The sequence below is a fragment of the Varanus komodoensis genome, unplaced genomic scaffold, assembly GCF_004798865.1.
Source record: "Varanus komodoensis strain SLA01 unplaced genomic scaffold, ASM479886v1 scaffold6_4, whole genome shotgun sequence".
Taxonomy (NCBI): Eukaryota; Metazoa; Chordata; class Lepidosauria; order Squamata; family Varanidae; genus Varanus; species Varanus komodoensis.
This window is the reverse complement of record NW_025336347.1, coordinates 17,405,238-17,429,026: the sequence shown is the minus strand read 5'-3', so window position 1 is coordinate 17,429,026 and position 23,789 is coordinate 17,405,238. Positions and strand designations below refer to the sequence as shown.

The 23,789-nt window shown below is 41.5% G+C and overlaps 1 protein-coding gene across 4 annotated transcripts in view; it reads right to left on the bottom strand.

Annotated features, from left to right (window-relative positions):
- Positions 1–23,789, bottom strand: part of CFAP20DC (CFAP20 domain containing) — a 203,446-nt gene that overhangs the window by 44,026 nt on the left and 135,631 nt on the right. For all 4 annotated transcript variants that reach the window (XM_044452102.1, XM_044452103.1, XM_044452105.1 and 1 more), the window contains one exon: positions 5,315–5,518. In XM_044452102.1, coding sequence (XP_044308037.1) covers positions 5,315–5,518 — 204 coding nt within the window. The remainder of the gene's footprint in view (positions 1–5,314; positions 5,519–23,789) is intronic.

The window sequence follows — 23,789 nt, the reverse complement described above, 5'->3', positions numbered from 1 at the left end:
TTGTGTAAATAAATAAACCTGAGTATTTAGTATTCGAGAATGTACAAGCATACTAACAACCTCACGGCAAAGATAAACGACAGACAAAAACAGCCTTCTGGTGGTGCTGTTGCCATAGATTAGACCAACGGACAAAGAGGTTATGTAAAATTAGCCAATATCTAGAACAAAAAGCCTTGCTTTCTGGTGAGAAGCTGCCTATAATGTATATGGGAAAATTAGCAGAGATTTGATGAGCAAGGAGGATTGGGGGAAAATATGATTAATTGAAATGAGACAAGACTTTATCATTTCTCACAAGAAAAGAATGCACGGAAGACAATTTCCTGCAGGATCATCAAGGCAAGGAAAACTTTAAAAATAAGTCATTTAGTTTTTAAATACAAGTATCAGAACAATACCACTGCAGTATACAAAGGAGAAATGATGTGGGGCACTGCAATTTTGCTTTACAAGCATAAAAATATGATTCCTATAAAGGGCCTAATTTTCATCAGCCTTGCAGCTGTGGGAGGTAAAGCACTTCTGAAAGTCAGTGCCAAAGCAAGAGAAAATTTGCCATGTCTAATGGCAAATTCAAGAATGCAGAACAAAATTGAAGAAGCTATAGCATGTTCATTTAAAGAGGTAATGTATCTTATAGCTCAATATGTGAAGACAAACCTTCAGAAACGGACAAGGACTCTGAATGTGTTCAGTCCAAAAGGGTGTCTGGGACTAATTCCCTGCCAGCTTCTGAACTCCTGTTCTGTAGCTATCGCCACATTCCTGCTGGCTCCGTACTGTCACAGGCGAGGCTTGAAAAGCAAGCACCACTCCTTCGAGGGAGAAAGCCTCATGCACTCTGCCTTCAGGAAGCCCAAGTCCCATTTACAGCTCAGTCTGTCATACGAGCTAAGAGCTAAGCTTGTTTGGCTTCTGCACAGGCCCAGTTTGTCCTGAGGGGCAGCCCGGTATGTAAACATTCCACACATTCTAGAGCAATAAAACTAAAGCTCTTTAATGCTAATTGTCTACAAGATTTACAATTCTATAGATAAGTTCCCTAATAGCGGTCCTTGCTAAGCAGCTGTCAGCCCTATAATGGCTTCTCTTCCTGGGCCCATGTGGGATCATTCTCCCAAGTCATGCCTTTCCTCCCTCTAACGCAGTCTACTTTGTAGCTGTTCAAATCAGCGTAAACTACGTCTGTTCTGGGCTCTTGAAAAATCTACCACACCTATTGTGTCTTCTGTTTCTGGCTCAGGGAGATCAGCATCGGGGGGGGGGAGGGGGAAGAGGCAGTTTGCTCTGCCTCCTGAGTAGGACTTGCAGCTTCCTCTCTCTCATGACTCTGTCTCTGATAAAGGTCCAGGCATTTGCTCAACGTGCTGGGGCTCAGAGGCAGACGCAGTAGCTGGCTCAGCCATCCCTGCATTGGGTTGTGGGGTCGACTCTTGGGCACTGGGTGCCAAGTGCAAGGTCTCCTCGTGAGTCACTGTTTCTGTCGGAGCTTCATGCACGACACAGTCGGAGCTCCGTGGTACAATCCATCCTTTGATTGCTCTAAGTGGTATTTCAGCAGTTTCTAATGGCATTTCAGCAAATACTAGTATTTCACTATTTACTGCTGGATTTTCCTCTGAGCTGACCATCCTCGAGCTCAACCCTTGCTATACCTGACCTGAGAATACTACCTAACTCACCAGAAAACTGCTCCAGACCAGGGCAGGTTGGGAAGAGCTATAAATGGGCCAACAAAACAGACTGAGAATGCCGTTGGTATGCTACCCACTCTGTTGCCCCCCAAATTTTCCTGACTGAGGTGGTCTCAAGTGTGCTTTCAGAGAACCTCACTGGATGTTAGAGAAATTCAACATTCATGCCAAGGTGGCATTATCTGGGCTAGTTCAGGCCATCATGGGACTGTTTCAATTATTTATCAGCCCATTATATAGAGGAGAACACATTCTTGCTTTAGCCTTTGTCTCTGTGCATAAGGCGGATGGGTCTGGAAGTTGTCCTGTCATACTGTCTGGTAAAATTTGGGCGAACAAAGAGTCTGCCCCAGCTGGAGTGAGTGAATCATTAAGATGGGTCACCATCTTATGGAATCATCACCATCTTATGGGTCATCCATCATATGGAATCTGACAGATACCTTACTTGGCTGGGGGAATTTCCAGAAGCCAGAGCCTGTTGAGGCTCTGCTTGTATTATGGAGTTGTGAAACACAATGGGTTGTTGACATGATAGCTCCCAAGGACCTCCTCTGGTGCTGTGGAGTCAGAAGTGATCTTTGGTTCTCTGGTGAGTTCCAAGCAATGGGCTGGGAGATGGCCAACGTATAAGTGATATAAAAGTTATTGTGAAGCCATCCATAAGCTTGTAAGAGCACATAACTGCACATACTGTGCAATGGTGAGCCCATTCAAGAAGGCCTCTATTGCAGCCTCAAGGAGTTGTCCAGTAGAGCTTACCAGGTAGTTCAAGGTTCATGGCCATCTATTACAGTAACTCTGGGTTGGCCTTCTTGAAGGCCTGCTATGATGGTTTGGTGAGGCACTGTGAGGATATATCACTCAGCATCATGCAAATTTGGTGAGGCACTGTGAGGATAAATCACTCAGCATCATACAAATACAGATTGCAGTATTGCTTGTCTGCAGTAGACGGGATTGCCATTGCTCAGTGTGGGGGTGCTTCTGGATTCATCATTGTCATTAGAGGCTTTTTTTGGACAGGGACAGCCTGACCATTATAGTTCATGCATTGTAATCTCATGTTTATATTACTGGAATGCACTTGGTATTTTCTCCAGAAGCTGCAGGGAGTGCAGAATACAGCAGCCAAGATGCTGACTGGAGAGCTCGGCCATGTACACCAGTGTTGAAGCAACTGCGCCGGCCACTTAGTAGCTACTGTGCCAAGTAGATGCTCTTAATGATGACACAGGTCGGTATTGAATAAGATGTATACTTACTTAAAACATACATGCTTCGAACAGCTTAGGACTGGGTTACTGGCAGATCGCCTTGCTCAGGACAGACCTGGGTGTCCATTAAGATCATCAGAGGAAGCCTTGCTGGTTGTTCCATGGCCTGGTACATTGCCATCTTGCAAGAAACAGGAAACCAGTCTTCTCTGTGGTGACCCTTACCTCACAGAATGCTCTTCCCTCTGATATTCAGGAGGTACCCTCAGGAGAAGGCTTTAAGCATCAACTGAAGGCCTGTCTCTTTAATCAGGCCTTCCCTAAATGAGAGTGTGGCCCTGCCCTGACTCTTGGCTTGTAATTGTATTGCTGTATTGGTTTTCATGTCATTACTGTTGCATATACATGTTTTAGCAATTATTGTGCATTTAGCTGTGTTTTAATGCAGTTTAATTTTCTTCAACCTCCCAGCAGTAGTTTAAAAATGGTCAGTGGCATATTAATCTATTAAATAAATTAATAATAAACTGTGTGCAGCACTACCCTCAAATGGGCTATTCCTGCACTCAATTACACCCAGAGTCCTGAAACATTAGAGCTCTGTGGCCAGAGGAAGGAGACCTCTCCTAATGCTGCGAACCTGAAACTGGCTTGGCTGCAGAGAAGAAATGGTTATGGTTGGGGGCGAAAGTAGATCGGTTTGGGCAGGGTTTCCCCTCTTCCTTACTTTCTTTTGCTGCCGCTCAGTTCATCAAGTATGAAGCCCCAGGATCCCATGTGCAACAGCATAAACAGAGTCTTGAATGACTTGCCTGGCAGCAGAAATGGCGGGGAAGGGAAAGCACCACTCTTAGCGTTAGAGTAAACTCAGCTCCCTTCCTCTTGGCCCACCCAGCTTTCTCTGCCTTGGCTTCCTCTTTTCACCCTACTTGTTCCTCCTTACTTGAGATACTGACTTTTCTCACGTTTATGTGGGAAGAGTGGCAACATGAATTTCCAATCTTAGGATTGCCTTTCCCTTGGCTTCAGTTGTCTTCAACCTCTGATTTACACCTTAAATGCACACACCAAATCAAGAGTACTGAAGGGATTCACATGAACCAGAGCCACTTCTCTGATGAAAAGGATCACCAGCCCCCACTGTTCAGAAGCCCTCCTCCACCTCCTGGCCACTTTTCTCTCTGTAAGATGAATCCCTTGGCCATAGAAATAAATCCAATGGCTTTATGAATGTGAGGCTTGGCTCCTATCATAGGGCTGTTCTGCAAATGTAATTGAGAGAACTCTGAATCAACAGCTCTGCATTCGGAAAAAAATGTAAACACTGGCAGAACCAGCATTTTTGCTGGCTACTTTTGGAAAAGAATAATGGAGTTAATCAGCCTTCATGGTTCTGGAGGAAGGCAGTTTACTAAACAAACAAATGAAGCTTTGTGAAAGAACAGCTTGAGGAAGCTAGCTTTTCAGGCATGCTTTTTCCAGAGGTGTTGTGAGCAAGCAAATAATTTAATTGCCAGTGATAATCAGTGTGACATTGCATAGAACTTATATCCTCTTTCTACATAAAAACAAAACTATTTCAAACACCAGTTTAGGAACTGTAGGGCAGCTAAAGCCAACTCCCATGGAATAGCTGCTGGGGTTTACATGGTTCATTTGTGTGAAATGGCATTTTAATGGAATTTCGGTTTCAAGTTAAAAAGCTCTGCAAAAATCCCCAAAAGCTATGAAAAAAGATTTCCTTACAGGTCCAGATTTCCATAGAAGCCATAAAATACTTGTGGCTAAATACAGTTAAACTTTCAAATAACTGATATATTAGTTGGATTTTATACTGGTTTGTATCCTATTGGTCATTGGCATGGTATGATTTGGTTTTATCCTTCTATTATATATTATTATTAGTATTTATTATTATTGAGTACCTTTACACAGCCCTGTAATATATTATGATCTAATGTATGTTCTTATGTTTTTAGATTATTTTAGTTTGTACACCTTTCTCAGAGCTGTTGCTAATGAAATGATTCATTTATAAGCCATTAAATAAATAAATATTGTTTGTAATAAATATAATGAGCATTTGGAGTCTACTTGAAATGCTAATTGCCACTTCTAGGTTTTAGATCATTCTTGACTAGAATGTTCACCCACATGTGACTGTCACTAGGTGGACATTACTTGAAGGTAGAGCCCTGGGGAAACTCAAAGGTATGAGGTAAGTATGTTAACATCTCTGGTTTTTAAATCTTTTCAAGCTTTAAAACATTTAGGATTGTTTTTAAGCAACAGCAGCAGCAGCAACATCCAAGCCAGCACAAATCTTGAAATGGCCTCAGAGTAATTGAAGATTATACAAGCAAACCATTTAAACAATACAGATGGTACATTTGGCCTCACCACAGGGAGACATGAATTCCACGTTGTTGTGTCATCACTGCTTGTGCTGATGCTGATGTTGCAGTTATCAATTTGTGATGCACTCAAATCACGTGAAGGTCCATTATCTTCCAACTCCTCATTCTGTTGCCGTTTCATACTAGCCAACATTTCAAGTTCGGAAGCACTCACATTATCTGGTTGGTAATTTCTGCAGTCATATTCCTATGAATGAAATTGAAATGAAACAGGAGTTGTAAAAAAGAATATGAAAAAACCACACAGAGATTCTTACAGGAGCGAACAGGAATGGTGTTCCTTCCAACACAAGGCCTGCTTTGACGCTGTATATTGCATTCCAAGGGCTTAGCTTTCTGTTCTGCAGCTTTAGGAAGGTGAATAAAGTCTCCATGAAGTCTTTATTATTACTGTATAACAGAAAAGAAAAGCCATTTAAGTGAACTAGACTGTATTCTTTAAAAAAAAAAAAACATTCCACTTAATTTAATAGCCAGAGCTGTCTGAATGGCTCACAAAAATTACAAGTCACAAAATCAAGTTCATAAAAACACAATATAAAATCTTTATCATTAAAAAATTAAAATGATTTAAAACAACTGAAACACATTTACAGTAAGATGCTAGAGCCGATAAAACAACAGAGGTAGATGCCTCATTGAATTGTCAAATGCATTGTCAAATGTTTGGAAGCAAAAGAAAGTCTTATCCCAGAAAGATAACAATGCTGGTGACAGGTAGACCTTGGTGTGGAGAGCTTTCCATAATTGGAGGGCCATCAAACAGCTGTTGCTAAAATCCAGTAATTTCAACAAAACCAGAGCAGCAAAATTAATTAAAAATCATTTTAGCTTGTTTTTTGATCAGAATGTATTCATTTGGCACCTTTCAGACAGAACATGGACTCAATATGCGGCTGAAATCTATACTATTTCTTTGATTTGTGGAACAGAAAAAAATGTCTTTGACAGCATATATACATTTGAAAAATAAATATGAAACATGTGCACAAATATGTTTTAACAATGGGAGAAGAAAATGTACATTTCAAAGATGACCATGGTTGTAAAAATATGCATGGAAATACATATGGATTTTTGTATAAACATAACAAAATTTAGGGGATATGTACTTGAGTCAGAAGGAGCATCAAAATGGAATTACAGAACTTGTGTGAGCTCAAGTTTTGCTTATTCACATATCTCTTAAGCTGCACTCAAAAGATGGACCTATCCAGCTTTCATACTTACTTTGAGACCATAGGAAAGCATGGAGAATCATATACCATATCACACACTGAGAATGCCTGCTTTTATGTGCTGAGGAAAAGTTTAACAAGAGAATTTGTGTTCAACAGAGAAAATGTTAAAGAATGTACATAGTCATTGTGACCCATAGATAAGAAGAGAGTTTGGAAGCCTGCTTGTTGGTAGTCATGAGATGCCTGTAAAAAATGTCAATTTCCTTGTTTTCCAAAGCAACAATGTATATATTCCTTATGTTCCAAGACAAGAAGGCAAATATATTTGTCACCCAAAATAAGCAAAAGAAGTAGGTCATATCTGTAGTTAAACTGTTAACCAAACATGGTAAAGAAGGTGTGCCAAAGCATATAAACAGTGTTAGATTACAATTCTTCGTTATTATCCCTTGATAGTATTAACCACCTGCATGCAGTTAATAATAAAGCTTCCTGTTGGTATTTTTGTGTGGCAATTACTGTACCTTGAAAGGACCTCCAGGTTTGAACCAGAAAGGAGGCTTCACCCTCTCCTGGGACTAATTTTGGAAGTCCGACATGCATAAGGCCCCAGGTTCAGGTTGCAATCTTATACCCATGAACCCTGAAGTAAACCCCATTAAATGTAATAGCACTTGCTTTTGAGTCAACCCGCATCAGGCTGTGCTGCTCATCTCTGGGATGTCCCGTTGAAAAGACCTCTGTCTGAGGTCACAGACAGCCACTACCAGTGAGGGTACACTATGCTGGATCAAATGGAGCAACACTTGTCTCAGTACATGGTCACTTACTATGTTCCTATAGCACAGAGCCAAACATACACACATTGTGGACTCCCAGTGTAACATATATGCATGTAACATTTTCTCTGAGTAGTTAGTTTCATGGAACTGTCCTTCTATAAGCTTACATACTTAAGACATTTCATCATTTTGGCAATAACTTATGTGTTCATTAAAGGAAAAATAGCACACTTCAAACGCCACAGCACAACCAACCTGCTTGCAAGGAAAGCCCTTGTGACCAATTATTCAAAGACACCAGGTGGTCCAAGAGGTCTTCTAGGACACCCAACTATAATATTGACCAATTTTTCAAATTACTTTCAGATCATTTCTTTTACAATTAAGCTCACTATCTTGGTAAACTGTGGTGGTGTCTAATACTATTGAAATATAAACTGAAGATAACCTTCCTTCAAGTTCATACAAGGAGAGAATCCATGACTGCTTGCCCAGAGTTCCATCCTTTCATATTACTTCTCTGACAGTTATTCCCAAATCTATTTAAGCCTTGAAAAATATTTTAGACAAAATATCAAGGCACTTGAAGGCCAAAACTGACATCTGAAAACAACAAAACAAGACCTCCCCCCTTGTCCGCATTTCTAAATGTTTATTAGGAAAGCTGCAAAAAGCGCGCGCGCGCACACACACACACACAAAGCCAGGCACTGTCATAAGGCACGGATATTAAAAAATGGAATTCTAGAAAGTTACTGTCCTCTTTATTAGTACAAGCACAAATATATTGGATGGCTAAATGCACATAGTGGGGAATCTATGGAAGATGGCCCTGGCATGCTTTATTTAGGAAGAGCAACTCTGAAAGGCAGTAATTTGAAATGAAAAAGTAGCGGCTGGAAGACCTGCATAACTTCTTTTTATCCACAACTTCTATATTCCAGGTCACCCCTGTAGAACTGATTTTCTTTCCATAGGGTTCAAAACTCATGTCAACAATCCAGAGGAAGAAAACGACTGGCACAATATGTACGAGAAAAACTGCAGATGGGGAAGGATTTAAACATCTTTCCCACTTGCTGTTTCTCCATTACAAATTCTTACCTCCCCAATTGGTTTGTTTTAAAATATCATTTGGTGTTATTCTATGCATCTTCTAATAATTAGATCCTCACTAAACACTTTTTAAATCATTTGAAAAAGAGGCTGGCTTCCAGGATGTCATTTCGTAAGAATGATGGGGCAATTACTCCCATTTAAAATCAGAAGCTTGTGCTAGAAGCAATCTAATGCCTTATTTTATATCGTCCAGGTTTAGTAGGGTGGCAACCTGTGAATTGCTAAAATATACACATAATCCCAAAAGGTGATTTGCATAAAATGTGCACAGGCAAATTTGTATGTATGAGCATGCATTCAGAAATGATTATTGTAATTTAAACAGAAATATAGCACATCTCACCATAGCATGGAAGACTGGGATCAAGTGACCTGCATGCCTGCCTTTGGTCCAGTCTGCTGCCCCAGTGCTTCCCTCTGATGGATCTTTATCCTTATAGTGGGCTTGGAATGGGCAGTCTTCAGAGAGAGGATGTAATGAAAATAGAGGGTTGTCCTCTGTCAGCAATTCACAATGAGCAGTGTCTTCTCTAAAAAGAGACACATGGCTACCTTAGTTCAGAGGCGGGATTGTCCTTGAGCACCCCTTCAAGGAGGGCAGTGTCTTCTGTAAAGAAGGACAGAGGGTCACATTTGTTCAGAGGCAGTAGGCCTCAGCTTCTGGAGAAACAACGGGTACCTGCTTGTGGGTAGCTTTGAGGGGTGTGATGGACTCCATGGGAAACAGGATGGTGATTGTTGGTGGACTACATAGGCCTTTTCCTATGTTCCTCTCTTTGAAAAAAGCAATACAGCTATTTAATACAATTGCCTTGATATGGTACCTATGTGTTAATCTTAACACTTTAAGTTTTGAGGTTGCAGATCAGTCACTAACAACTGTAATGACTGTTTCTAAGTCAGTAATTACCAGACGTGTGCAATCGAGAGAATATCATCGCCAACTTTAATGAAAGGCGTGATCAGACGTGTCTTCTGAATGAGTAGCTGTTGTCCATGCCCACACTAACTTCAGCAAACAAATGCTTCCCTTACACATTTATTGCAGTGCCACTTGGGTAAGCATTAAACCACTGCTGTTCATCTCTGATTTCCTCTCATGCTGAGAAGAAAGCAGTTATTGTTCCCTATTGCAAATCTAATGATTAAAATGACTATGGAGCATATTTTCTTAGAAAAGGGAGCCCTACAGAGAAGAGAAGAGAAGAGAAGAGAAGAGAAGAGAAGAGAAGAGAAGAGAAGAGACAAGCAAAAACTTCTACATACATAGAGATACATATATTGTTTTGCCATTATCTGCAGTGTCATGCATGGAAGAACTGTTGTTTTAATACTTAGAAGCTCTATGCATGGATACACTGCAGCCCTCTCAAAAAATGTTTTCTGGGATTTGCAGGCACACACAGATTCCATTTCATCCTATTTCAGTGTTCTAGAGCAGGGGTGAACAAGCTGTGTTCTTGCAAATGTGTTGGCCTACAGCTGCCATCAGCCCTCACCAGCATAGCCAATGGTAATGGATGCTGGCAGTTGCAGGCCAAAACTCCCAGAGAGCCTCATGATACATACCCCCTCAGAAGGGCTCTGCTATGCACATCATACTTGCACAAGTCGGGCCGCCTTGTTGGCTCCACTCCAGTAGCCCGCCTTCATGCAGAGTTTTACTGCGCAGCAGCACGCAGCCCTTTGCATATGCATGAGGACGTCTAGGGCAAGACTTTTAAACTGCTCCAAAGCTCTACAGAAGTCTATTCTAGAAGCTCCCCTTCCAGTAGCACTGTTCCTCTCCAGGACACAGACATAATGATACCAAGTCATACATCCCTCTACACGCCCCACTCCTCAGAACACTGTGTCTTATTCGTGTTACTGGCCAATTGCTATTCCTTTGGAAAAGACCTTTAAAATAAATTTGCTGCCCCCACAATTGCCTGAATAACACTACTCCATTTGCAGTCCACAACATGTGCCTCTTTTTTTAGGTAATGGGTGGTATTGATTTATTACCTGGGTGTTAGTGTCACCCATAATGTTTTAGGTACCTTTACAAACTTAGACAACATTTTCAAGCCTTCCTTGAAAAAACACACATTTTATTTTGAAGCATTTGGCTATGCAATTTATTTTTTTAAGTGGGTGTCTACTCAAGCCCTTATCAGTTTTCACTGACATGTGTTTGACAATTCAAATAAGCCCGGCTCATTTACTCAACCTAAGAGTCAATTATGAAAGTTCTTTCAATAAGCCCTCCCTCCTGCTGCCCTGCATTTTTCCTCTAGCTGTACAAAGCTCATCATCCCACACTTGGGTCGGACTGCAATGTTCTCTGATGCATATACATGTAGAGCCAATAATTAGTGTTCCATTATACTGTGGAAACGAGTAGGTTGGAGGAACTGGGGGATGGGGAAGTGCTCCTTATGCATTCTCTGTTTTTTTAGAGTCCAAACGTTAGCTCATACTGTGAAACTCTTTGATCATAAATAGCAATGTGCACTCAAGACTTAATCACAATCCTGGAATTTAAATAATGAATATAATTGTCCAAAAGGAGGGCAGGGGGTGGGGGATATATGTCCATTGTAGGCTATCCAAGAGAGAGTTGAAGTGGCCAAGAAATAGTTCCAATGTTGATTTGGAAGAACAGGAGCAAAGGCAGCAGCATATTATTCTGGGTATGCTTTTGACTTTTGGTGTGTGTGTATCTCAAGGCTCTGAGCTTTTTCTTTTGTGAGATATACACCTTATCGGTCTTCTCCGGTGCAATACTTCTTTTTGAAGACCTAGACCTGAATGAAGCTGGGCATTTCTACCATCTGGGAATAAAGTGGACAATACACTAATAATGTGTTGCATATTTTCTGCCTTCAAAATAATTGTACAATTAAGTACTTTTGAAAATCATTAATCTTTCTGGAACAGGAGTAGGCAAGCTTTTCAGCCTGTGAGTACATCTGAAATATTTAAAATATTCTTGAGCTTAACCATAAAATAGGGGCATTCGGTGGGCATAGATTGGCACAAGGAACAACTAACCTGCCCAGAGGCATTCATGGGAAATCAAGGTGGCAGAAGGTAGTGGTCCCTACTTCATTCTGAAACAATCCCAGCTGCCAATAAGAAAATATAATTATTTGAGTAAATGTTGAGGGATAGACACCAAAAAAGGTGTCTGAAGGAATAGTGCTGCCTGCTTCAGTTCTTGAATTTGGCCTTCCAATAGCTAACTTCGACGTGGGGTCAGACTATCACTCACCCAGCTGATAAGGGTCCATTACCTTGTGGCATCCTCTCCCCCATCCCAAGAGGCGTCTCATACTTTGCTGAAAAGGGGAGTGCCAGCCAGTTGAATGCGACACGGGAGCCTTTGCTTTTGTCATGGGCAGTGCTGCTTCTCAAGCAAATCTGTTCGGGAAGTGATGCTAGTTTGGCTAAAGGGCATTTTAAGATGCCACTTTTTACTGATTTGGGTCTTCTGCCATTGAGAAATTAGAGAATGGTTCAGCTGCTCTGGCATCATTAAAGACACTTCTGAGCCACACAATCTAGCCTGTGCAAGTGTCATGCACTAGTCACTTTCTCTTCTCTTCCCTTTCAGTAGACAAAATGAAACTCAACAAGTGCAGTTCTTTTACTGAAACTTAACTGGTTACAGAACAGTAATGGAGCATCTCTCCATGTAAGGAGTCAAGTCCCTCTCTACAACAAGGAGGAGTGGAGGTGGGGATCCATCACATTTCACAGAACTTCCAAGTTGGGGGACATCCAAGTTATTCCAATTCCATAGTGTAAAATAGAACTGGGCATCCACCTCTTTATCCTCCTGCCCCTCCTCCCCAATTAACCTAGGCAAACCTGACCTATGTATGCTACAAGCAGAGGCGAAATGTGTGCTTCCTTGGAGCAGTAATTCCAGGTGACTCTAGCACAAAGTGCACAGCTCAAGAAACACGTAGTTCTTCAATACAGTTTTCCATACAACCCATGTAAGAGGAGACCTCCAATGATCATAAAAGATTGGTTAATTTATTTGGAATTTATTTATTTATTTGGAATTTTTGTATGCCGTCCCATTCACATAAGCCTTGGGACAGCTTCCAACATCATAAATAAATACATATAACATACATATAAAATCTGGAAACATCCTGGCTCAATATATTAAAACCAATAAATAAAATCAACCATTAAAATATCATTTAAATAAAAAGGTCTTGGCCTGGTGCTGAAAAACAAATAACGACGGCGCCAGGCAGACCTCTCTGGGGAGCGCATTCCATAAGTGGGGCGCAATTATTTGCAATTATTGGCTTCACACATGGTGCCACTGACTTGGTAAATGATAAATCTTACTTCCATGCCCAGGAATTGCTTTTGTTCTCTCTGTACTTCAACTATAAGGTTAACCTAAATATTGTTTCTAAAAGTCTAACCCCACTTCTCTTTTTTGTAAGCAGTATTTCTGACTTTTTTAGTTGCTGAATATGAGCCTGTTAGGAGTGTTGTTGTTCTTGTTATTATTACATATGAGTGGTATGGAAATATTTCTTAGCTTGGTCCCTAGAGTTACTGACATGGTGGAGAAAATGGTTTTGGTTATTCTTTGAATGAATCATGGCCACACTCCCAACTAGGGTAGGACACCAAGTTACACCATCCCACTCAGAGTTGCCTCTTGAATGCCTCTAGTATGGGAAACAATGCAACCAAATAGGTACTTGGTTCTATTGCAATATTGCTCTGACAGTGAGGAAACGTTTCTTGATACCTAGCTGGAATTTGCTTTCCTGTAACTTGAGCCCATTATTCTGTGTCCTGCATTCTAGAATGATCGAAAAGAGATCTTGTCCCTCTTCTTTGTGACAGCCTTTCAATTACTTGTAGAGTGCTATCATTTCATCTCAGTCTTCTCAAGGCTTCTCTTCATGAGAGAACATGGTCAGTTCTGTCAATCTCTCCTCATAGGATTTTGCCTCCAATCCCTGAATCATCCTTGTTGCCCTTCCCTGAACCCTTTCCAGCTTGTCTGCATCTTTCTTAAACTGTTGTGTCCAGAACTGGGCACAATACTCCCGATATGTCCTGACTACTGCAGGGTATAGAGGAACTAGTACTTCACATGATTTGGAAGTGATACTTCTATTAATGCAGCCTAAAATAGCATTTGGGTTTTTTTGCAGCTATGTCACATTATTGGCTCATAGTTAGCTTATGATATATAGAAACATAAAAACAGAGCGAGTCAGAGGGGGTCTCCCAGGCCATCTAGTCTGACCCCCAGCTCCAGTCAGCTCCGCTCACAACATTCTCACCATGTGCATATCCAGCCTATCTTTGAATACCCTCACTGAAGGGGCCTGAACTACCCCCCATGGGAGCCCATTCCACACCCTCAGGGTCCTGACTGTCAGGAAGTGATTCCTGGTATCCAAATGGAACCTGGGTTCCTTGAGCTTTGCTCCGTTGGAGCATGTCCTGCCTTCCTCTGCAGGGGAGAACAGGTCTCTACCCATCTCCATGTGACATCCCCTCACATACCTGTATGTCGCCAACATATCCCCTCTGAGTCTCTTTTCCAGGCTGAAGAGACCCAGTTCCTTCAGTCTCGCCTCAAACCCCATCCCCTGCAAACCGGCCCTACACTGCACTGACTCTAACCTGGCTATATCCTTTCTGTAATGAGGGGTCCAAAACTGAGCACAATATTCCAGTTGCGGGCGCCTCAGAGTCATATAGAGTGGTAGTAATACCTCTCTCGATCTAGAAGCCACACTTCTGGCTATGCAACCAAGGGTGGCGTTCGCCCTCTTGACCGCTGCTGACTCATGTTTAGCCTGCAGTCAACCAGCACCCCGAGGTCCCTTTCACAAGTGCTGCTCTCCAGCCACTTGTCACCTATCCTATACTTATGGCACCTATTCCTATGCTCCAAGTGCAAGACCTTGCACTTATCCACATTGAATGCCATCCTGTTGTCTCCTGCCCACTTCCATAGTTTGTCCAGATCCTTTTGGATCTGGAGTACCTGCTCCTCAGTTGTGGCCACTGCTGCAGTTTTAGTATCATCTGCGAATTTGATCAGATTGTTCAGCCCTTCTTCCATGCCATTTATGAAAAGATTAAACAGGATCGGCCCCAGGACAGAGCCCTGGGGAACCCCACTTGTCACTGGCCGCCATCCTGATGATTCCCCACTAATGGTTACCTTCTGCTTTCGGTCAGTCAACCATGCCCTAATCCACCGGACAGTGCTTTGGTGTATCCCAAAACTCCTCAGTTTCTCCACCAGGATATCATGGGGCACATTGTCAAAGGCCTTGCTGAAATCCAGGTATACCACATCCACTGCATCCCCTCCATCTAGCCATCTCGAAACCTTGTCATAGAATTCCACAAGGTTTGTCTGGCAGGACCTGTTTTTGAGGAAGCCGTGTTGTGTGGCTGTCAGCCTCCCTTCCCTATCTAGCATCACTAGATCTCTCTCTATTATGAGCCTTTCCATTGTTTTTCCTACAATGGACGTAAGTCATATATAACAATTCCAAGATCCTTCTCACTTGCAGGATTGTTGGGCTGATTATTCCCCGTCTTGTACTGATGCATTTTGTTTTTTTCTTTCTAGGTGCAGGGCTTGGCATTGTCCATACTGAATTTCACTCTGTTGTTTTCAGCCTAGTGCTCCAATCTATCAAGATCACCTTGGATTTTATTTCCATCTTTCCAGGGCATTAGCTATTCCACCTAGTTTTGTGTCATCTGCAAATCTGATCATTGTTCCCTGTACTTCAAGAAAAATGTTGAAGAGCACTGGGCCCAGCACAGAATCCAGTGGCACCCCACTTGTTACCTCTCCCCAGTTTGAGAAGGTGCCACTGATGAGCACTCTCTGAGTCCAATTTTGTAGCCAATTGTGGATTCACCTAATAGTTGTTCTATCCAGTGCTTTTTTTGTAAAAAAAAAAAAAAAAAAAGGGCCAGAACTCACATCTTGGGGTCACACTTTTACACTAAAAAAGATTTTCAATTCACCAACTTTTTTTGAAATAAAGAACTTATTTACCTTTTGCACGTGGCCACTCACTCTACGCACACATAAACATAATGGTCGCTGCCGGCAGTAAGCACTCAGCGCGCAACCACACGACCAATCCCAATCCAAGCAGCGTCCCAAGCTGAGCAGCGCCCTCACAAGCAGCGCCGAAACACAAGCAGCCCGCAGGCACTATGTTAATGATTTTTGCCACCGACCTACTACGCCCAACAGGGCAATTCACAATCACTTGGAAAAATCCATCAAAAAAAGGTGCCGGAACGCTGTTCCAGTACGTTCTATGACAAAAAAAGCCCTGGTTCTATCTAACCCACTTTTGCTAGTATACTAATCAGGACGTTGTGAGGCACTATGTCAAAAGCTTTGGCAAAGTCAAGATAGGCCATGTCCACAGCATTCTCACGGTGCATTAGGGATGTTACTCTGTCAAAAAATGAAATTAGATTAGTCTGGCAAGATTTAACTCAACACCAAAGAGACTTTGTTTATAAGAAGCATTAAATAAGTGTGAAAGACCATTGTTTAGCACTGCCTTCTTGTATGCTTTGAAAGTGCTCAGGGTTTTTGAAGTGTTTGAAATCCGTGGGTGTGTTTACTGATGCAGCCTCCTCTCTCACCCTGGTGTAAAAATGTACTGTAGAGTTGGGACCTGGTTCTTTCAAAATGCAGCATGTTAGAAATTCAGACTCAGAATGTGAACCAGACAGGGAAGGAAAGGCGTTTGAGTATGGCATGGATATATCAAGATTAGTAAGTGGGGTATGTCAGATAACTGAGACCCAAACTGCCTAAAGTTGGTGGGAGACACCAAAGAGCAGGTAAGGTCTGAGAAAGAGGGGTGTGAATTTGTTAGTGAGTGAGTGGTGTTAGGTAACAACCAGGATTCCTCCAATCTGGCCAACAAACAGAGAGGCTTCCCTGAGGATGGAATCAAGTTTGGGAGAAAAGGGGAGGAGAAGGTCTTCAGCTCTGAATCAACTCTTCACATAGGCAAGCAGTACTTCTACAAATGGAAGAATGTGTCTTTGATGCTACTTGGGAAACACCTTATGAAACACCCTGCATTACAAAAAACCTGTCAAGCTCAAATAAAGGACTGTACTTTAAAAGTCTTCTATATACCTTGAGGAAAAGGAATGGGGAGGTAGCAGTAACACATAGTCAAAGAAACTCTCCCATGTGAGAGTCTTCGAATGGGGTCTCACTCTAACCTCACCATGTGCAGCTGGAAAATGTGCAGCTTCCTGGCAAGGAGTGGCTTGTTGTCTACAACCAGACATCATGGGGGCTGGGAAGCCGCACAGTATCCATCTATAAATCGGGGAGGTCAAGAGCAATATTTTAGAAAATGTTAACTCAAAAGATTTTGGGTTATGCTTGTTTTACTCATTTGAGCAGGGTTGCTTGCATTGTGAAGAACCTCATTTTAAATATTCTCCCCATCCTTAATAGAACATCTCTCTCTCCCTGTGTGTGTGTGTGTGTCTCTAATGTTTATTTGATGAAAGGTATCCTATTTTATTATAAATCCAGCATCTCTGATCATGTACTTTCAAGAGAAAGGGATTAAGTTGCGTTGTAAAAATCTTAACTTCCTTCATTTGTTCAATTATGCAGTATTATTTTATATGTAATATCAATGCTCATTTTATGATGTTTTCACCATTGTGTCATTAGTGAGATGTTAATAGATTACACATAAATTCAGCTTTTAAAGTTGCCCCTGAGGACGAGTCTTAAGGCTTGAAAAACATTGGTTGAATAAATCACTCTCTATGCATTGCTGAGGCCCTCTGCTTCCAAGATGACATACTATATCACTCAGCCCATTTACTGTAGCATAGCAATCTCTAATATAAATGAAGGGAATTAAAGAATGAAGGCATGCATCACATTGTAAAGGATATGCAAGCAGGGTGCGGTAAACCCAGTTTGCAATTTACAGGCATTTATACCAGCAAATCAAATGCTGAATAGTCATTTCTTTTGCTGTACCAGCTTCTTGTGCTCTAGGTGGGGGTCCCTTTCTCCTTCTCACCATGTATCCATTCATTCTTAGAAAGGAGGCACATATATGCTTGCCTCCGGCTTTACAAAAATTTGCGAAGGAATGTGACATTTAAAACAGGGGGAAATGTGTGTCTATTAGTGATATCACTGATGAAACATGAAACTTGCAGAACTAGTTCTGTTTTGGGAACCCACCTCAGGAGAGAAAATGCATGTTTCAATGAAGGATGCTGCATTCCTACCACGACCAGGCTTAACATTTTATGGCTGTCTTCACCCATATTTGTTCCAGAGATGCTTTCTTCAAACAGCAAAGGCTAGTGGAAAGTATGATAACTGAATGTTGAGATTTTGGCAGATGCTTTGTGTTGGATAAAAGCATGCCACACGTTTTGTCAAAATCTGTTGTAAACATTAGCATTTTGGAAAAAACAACCAAATGTTTCTTTTCTTGGTAAAATGCCATGACTGTGTATATATGTGGAGGCAACAATGAAAGGGACAGCTAGCAAATAGGCTGCAATCAAAGGTTTTAGCTGCAGCTTTGTTGTTACTTGTACACAAAAGTAGGTGAGTAATGCTGATTATTATTTAGGTTTCCCTAAGGCTCTGGGTTATAATGTGGCACTGTCTCAGAGACACTGTCTCACTGTCTCTTTCAACTCCAAGCATGGGTTTGGTGTTCAAAATCATTCACAATATTCACATTTGATCTTGCGAATATGACAAGCCTACCTGATGCCTGCCAGTCCTGGTTGTTGAGCTGTATCTTGGGTGATATTCAAATGGGGATTTCCAAAACTGGAACTCAAACTGAAGTTCATTTCATTCTCAAAGTGTTTTTCTACATGCAAAACATAATTTTGCATAGCTCCCAAGGTTCTTCTAAATGCAACACTTCAGCTGGCAATTAAAAGCTTATCTTGTCTTTCTGTATATCCTCTCTTTATGATAAGAAGTATTTTTATTAAGCTCTTAAAACATTCGATGGATTGACAAAACCTGTTATAAAAGTCCATTTCCCCCAGTTTAGAGATGCACGTAATGACATTTGCATTCTCCTAGGTTCAAATGATTTATTCAGAATTGTTTAAATTTAGTTATACGTGCGGAAAAGTTTAATTACCAGCTATCTACTTGGTTGCAATATTACCCACAGGGCTACACTTCTTTCTTAATTAAAAATATTTGAACTTAATAATAGAGAAGTCTATTAAAACATGAATAAAACATTGCAAGCATGCAGGTCCTTAAAGTTTACTAAGTAGTTAGCAAATCAATTTCATTAAGAGTTGTTTGAGCATTTTTACTAGTCATGTACATGAGGGGATTAGCGGAGACTTCTTCACTCCAAGTTGCCACTGCAGAAGTCCTTTGATGCAAAACACTGGTGAGAGGCTGTTTCTGTACTACCCTTTCCTCTTGCTCTGAGACACAAGGGAATGGGAAAAGAGATAGGGCAACCTGGTAAACTACAGCGTGTATGGGTGGCCTGTTGTGAACAAGAATGTCATCCAGGTAAGCAAGGAGGAAGGCTTTTACACATGCAAAGAACTATTGCTCCCCACTCCCCCTTTTAGGCTGTAAATAGGCCATTAATCACTTCACTGTTAAATCTTTCAGAGATAATTTAGCATCTCTACAGTCTGTAAGAGAGCTAAATATTTCTCAGCTTGGCTTTGGACTGGGGGAAGCCTGGGGGAAGCAAGACAGATGTTAAAACTTTCACTATGCCCCATGGCCAGCTCAATAAATATACCTTCTAGTTCTGAAGCTTCCCCAAGCTCCAGGAAACCAAGTTTGTCTTGTTTTCTGTCCTTACAACATGGGCTTTCAGCTGTTGTTGTTATTTTCATTTCGATACCACTCCACAGCTATCACTCTTCCATGCCTCCCTCTTGGGGTCCCTCCCAGACTGTTTAGCAACTTCTCCATACAGAGAAGTTGCTAAACATACAGCTCATTTGGCATACAGCTCATCCTTGTCATCTTACCACACCCTATTTCTGGAATGTCTTCATTTTCTTCAGATGCTATGATATCAGCAGCAAGACCTGCAAAATATACACCCCTGCACAATTTGTTACAGTTATGGACAGACTAACAACACATGTGAAGTAACAAACATTGTGCCATTTCTACAGGTAGATTTGAGGAAGTGGGACTGCCTGATTTGATCTACATGACATGGCAATCCATTGTAGGTAACTAGCGAGGTTGGGTTATCATGTTGTATGAACCTGGACAACTTCCCACAGGGTAGCTTGTCTGTGGGCAACCAGCCACCCTGACAACCTATGGCAAGTACCAGGGGCTGTTGGACCCACTGAGAGTCTAAGGATTTGGGAAGGGGGAAATGTGCAAACTAGCCCATTGAGAGGTACAAATAATTTTGTCAGCTAGATGTCAAACTTCAGGTTTCCTTTTAAATGGAGTTTTTGGCATGGCTATCCAGGTTTATTTTTTTAAAGTGCCATACACATATGTATATGCATATGACACAGTCAAAAGACACTCACTAGGGTTAGTCCAGGGTGGTGGTGGGGGGCATTTTAAAAGGAAACCTGAGCTTTGAGAGCTGTCAAAGTTCTATGTTTCCAAAAATGGGCTGGCTCACACTTAGCACATTCCTGAGCACTTAAGTGTTCGGAAAAAAGCTGGAAAATGTTCAGATACTGACATTAATGGAACAGTGCCTTTGTGTTTATGCAAATTGGCAATTGGTGTATCAGAGACAACCTGCCTCTGATACTGGACTAGTAGCCATTGACGGTCTTATCCTCTGTGAACTTTTCTTGTTGTTGTCAGTTGCGAAGTCATTTCCGACCCATCGCAACCCAATGGACAACATTCCTCCAGGCCTTCCTGTCCTCCGCCATCCGCCGGAGTCCACCTAAGCTTACGCCAACTGCTTCAGTGACTCCATCTAGCCACCTCATTCTCTGCCGTGCCCTTCTTCTTTTGCCATCTATTGTTCCCAGCATTAGGCTCTTCTCCAGGGAGTCCTTCCTTCTCGTTAGGTGGCCAAAGTACTTGAGTTTCATCTTCAGCATCTGGTCTTCTCAAGAGCAGTCAGGGTTGATCTCCTCTAGGACTGAACAGTTTGATCGCCTTGCAGTCCAAGGGACTCGCAGGAGTCTTCTCCAGTACCACAATTCAAAGGCCTCAATTCTTTGGTGCTCAGCCTTCCTTATGGTCCAGCTTTCACAGCCATACATTGCAACTGGGAAAACCATAGCCTTGACTAAACGCACTTTTGTTGGCAGGGTGATGTCTCTGCTTTTTAGCATGCTCTCTAGATTTGCCATTGCTTTCCTCCCAAGGAGCAAGCGTCTTTTAATTTCTTGGCTGCAATCCCCGTCTGCAGTGATCTTGGAGCCCAGGAAAATAAAATCTGTCACAACCTCCATTTCTTCCCCATCTATTTGCCAGTAAGTGAGGGACTGGGTGCCATGATCTTAGTTTGTAACTTTTGTTGTTGTAACCTTTCCTTTCAGAGGAGTTGCTCCACATCCTTGATTGTTTTGATACCTCTTCCCTGCATCTTTTCCAGCTCTACAATATCATCCTAAAGTGCACTGCACAATGGATGTGCATTATAATATTTGGCCATTTTATTTCTAATTCTTATTCTAATGACCCCAACATAGAAATTCCATTTTTCTCAGTAGCTGCACACTGGGTTGACATGTTTATCAAGCTATCCACTGTCAGCTGAGATCTTATCAGAGTATATATTGGGATTTTTTACTCCGATGTGCATCATGTTTACACTTGCTTACACTGAAATGCATTTGCCACTTTGATACTCATTGCCACAGTTTGAAGAGATCCTTTTGGAGCTCTTCACAATTGTTTCTTGTTTTAATCACCCTAAATAATTTGCCATCATTAACAAACATGCTTAGTTCATTGTTTGGCCCAATGCCAGGTCATTTATGAACAAATTAAAATTTTTGGTTCCAAAACAGATTGGGGGGGGCGTGGGAATCCCACTTCCTACAATCTTCCATTGTGAGTAATGTCAGTTTATTCCTACTCTCTGCTTCCTGTTCCTGTTCTTTAACCATAGGAAGAGCTTTCCTATGGATCAGTAGCTGATTAAAGAATTGCTAAGGTTGCTAAGTTTGTTCTGAAATAATATATGAGGGACTTTGCCAAAAGGGGTTTGAAAGTCTAAGTAAACAAATGAACTTGTCTTTTTTGACTTTCCCTTTAGGTGAGCTCTACTCATTTTCATTGTTCCCTTTGCTCTGCCAGGGTGGAGTGTGCATTGGGCCATTGCTGCTCTCCCACTGCCAACCTCATGGTGGGCTAGTTGGACTGGACCTTAGTTACGTGAGTGTGGATGGTGACACTTTTCTGCACATTAATGCATAATGATTTCTGTAAAACCTTCCAGCTTGCCAATTACTTTAAAGCATTTTTTTCATTTCTTGTACAGTTTTATACTTATAATTTGGAGGAACAAATCAAAGGCTGAAGGAGAATGATATACATAAGGCCACCAAAACTGGCCTTGTATTTTGAATTACATATATTCCTAGGACTACGGCCTGCTGTTCTTGTTGCATTTCCATTCATCTTCTCAGTCTTCACATATCAAGTTTCTCCCCAACAAAGAATTCAAACTTCGTTGCCATTGTCTGGTCTGACCCCTTAGACATTTCATGTATGTGCACTGATTCTTTGCTATATGGCCAGTTCATTCATGGACTTCAACTATGTTTCTAATAAAGCCATGAAGCTAGAGAAAGGGTGCATATGGAGCTTGATGGGACAGGCAACCCTATGCCCTGCAGACTTTTTGGGCAACTCTCTTAATCCCTGAATGTTGGCCAGGCTGAGTGGGAGTGACAGGGGTTGTAGTTCAAAACATCTGAAGGGCCCTGGACTGCCTACTCCTTACCTAGGAGCAGGTAGGAAGTATTTCTGTTGCCCTTAGAGTCAGAACTCTGATGCCTGCACTTGTCTGCATACAAAAACCCATCAAAGGAGAAATGGATTTGGAAAGTCAGGAGACATTACAATAAAATTGTATATTCTGTACAGCAAGGCCTTTAACTGTCCAAAAAGTGTCCTAAGAATCTGACAGTTCAGAGTAGCTACTGCCACAATACAATCCCATTCTAAAACTGCATAAATGTCCTATTCATAGCAGACTATTTAATAGCTTGAGGGAGTAACCTTTAGCTGTTAAGAAAGGCACAAACCCATTGCATTTTATTTGCAGTGGACTAATTTCTTCTTGCATAACTAACTGTTGCTGTAACTAGAAATTACTTTGGTGGAAAGTAAAATCACACGAGGGAGAAGAATCAATTTGATGGACACAAGTACAATCCCTTCTGAAGCCTGGGGATTTGCTATATGATGCTTCCTTACTGTTAGCCTTCAATCATATCATTTGTTATTTTTCTGGGATGGTTTCAGCGACACTATGAAGGGCAAAGACTAATGATCTTGTGTGTCCACCTGCAGATTGCTATCGAAAATGTGTCAATTTTCTTCTCTAGGATTTCAGCCCTTCAAACTGAGCCTGCATTGGTTATTCACAGATTCTAAACTTGGTTTGTAAGACTATAATAAACTTGCCCACTTTCTGGTTCAAAGTCTGAGATACTGCCATTTAAAATGAAGCTATTAATTCACACATGTTATGCCGCCGCCCCCAAAGAAAATGGAGTATGATACCAACTAGAAGATTACTTGAAAAGAAGAGTAACTATCTGAAAAGCATGAACAAAAGAGATAGGCCAAGGGACGATTTATTCAAGTACAATGCCCTCCACATGTTATGTACGAACAGCTGCCAATCATAAGAAACTTGGGAAAGATCTATAACATTTAATGGGAAGGGAGGGGGTCTCTTCCTTTTTCTTAATGAGACAAAGTGAGAATACATTTAGAGCTATGATGTAAACTAGCAAGTCAATTCACATAAAGGGCAACATGCTGCTGCTGACAGCATTATCCACTTCTTTTACCATAAACATTTTAAGCATGGAATGGACCAGACAGTCCCCAGTTTCTAATTAATCCAGGGCCTTAACCACTAAATATACTACAGGACAGTGCTTGCAAAGTAGAATGAGACCAAATGGACCAAGCCAGTAAGGCAAGCCATGTCCTACTGAAGATGACAAATAATCCTGACAGGGCCTGCTTATGAACTAGAGAAAAATCCTCTCCCAAGTGAGAAGATTTTTATTTATTTATTTAGAAAATTTCTATGCCTCCCCATTCACTGAAGCCTCGGGGCGGCTTACAAATAAATCAATAAAAATACTATAAATTAACAATATAAAACAAGTT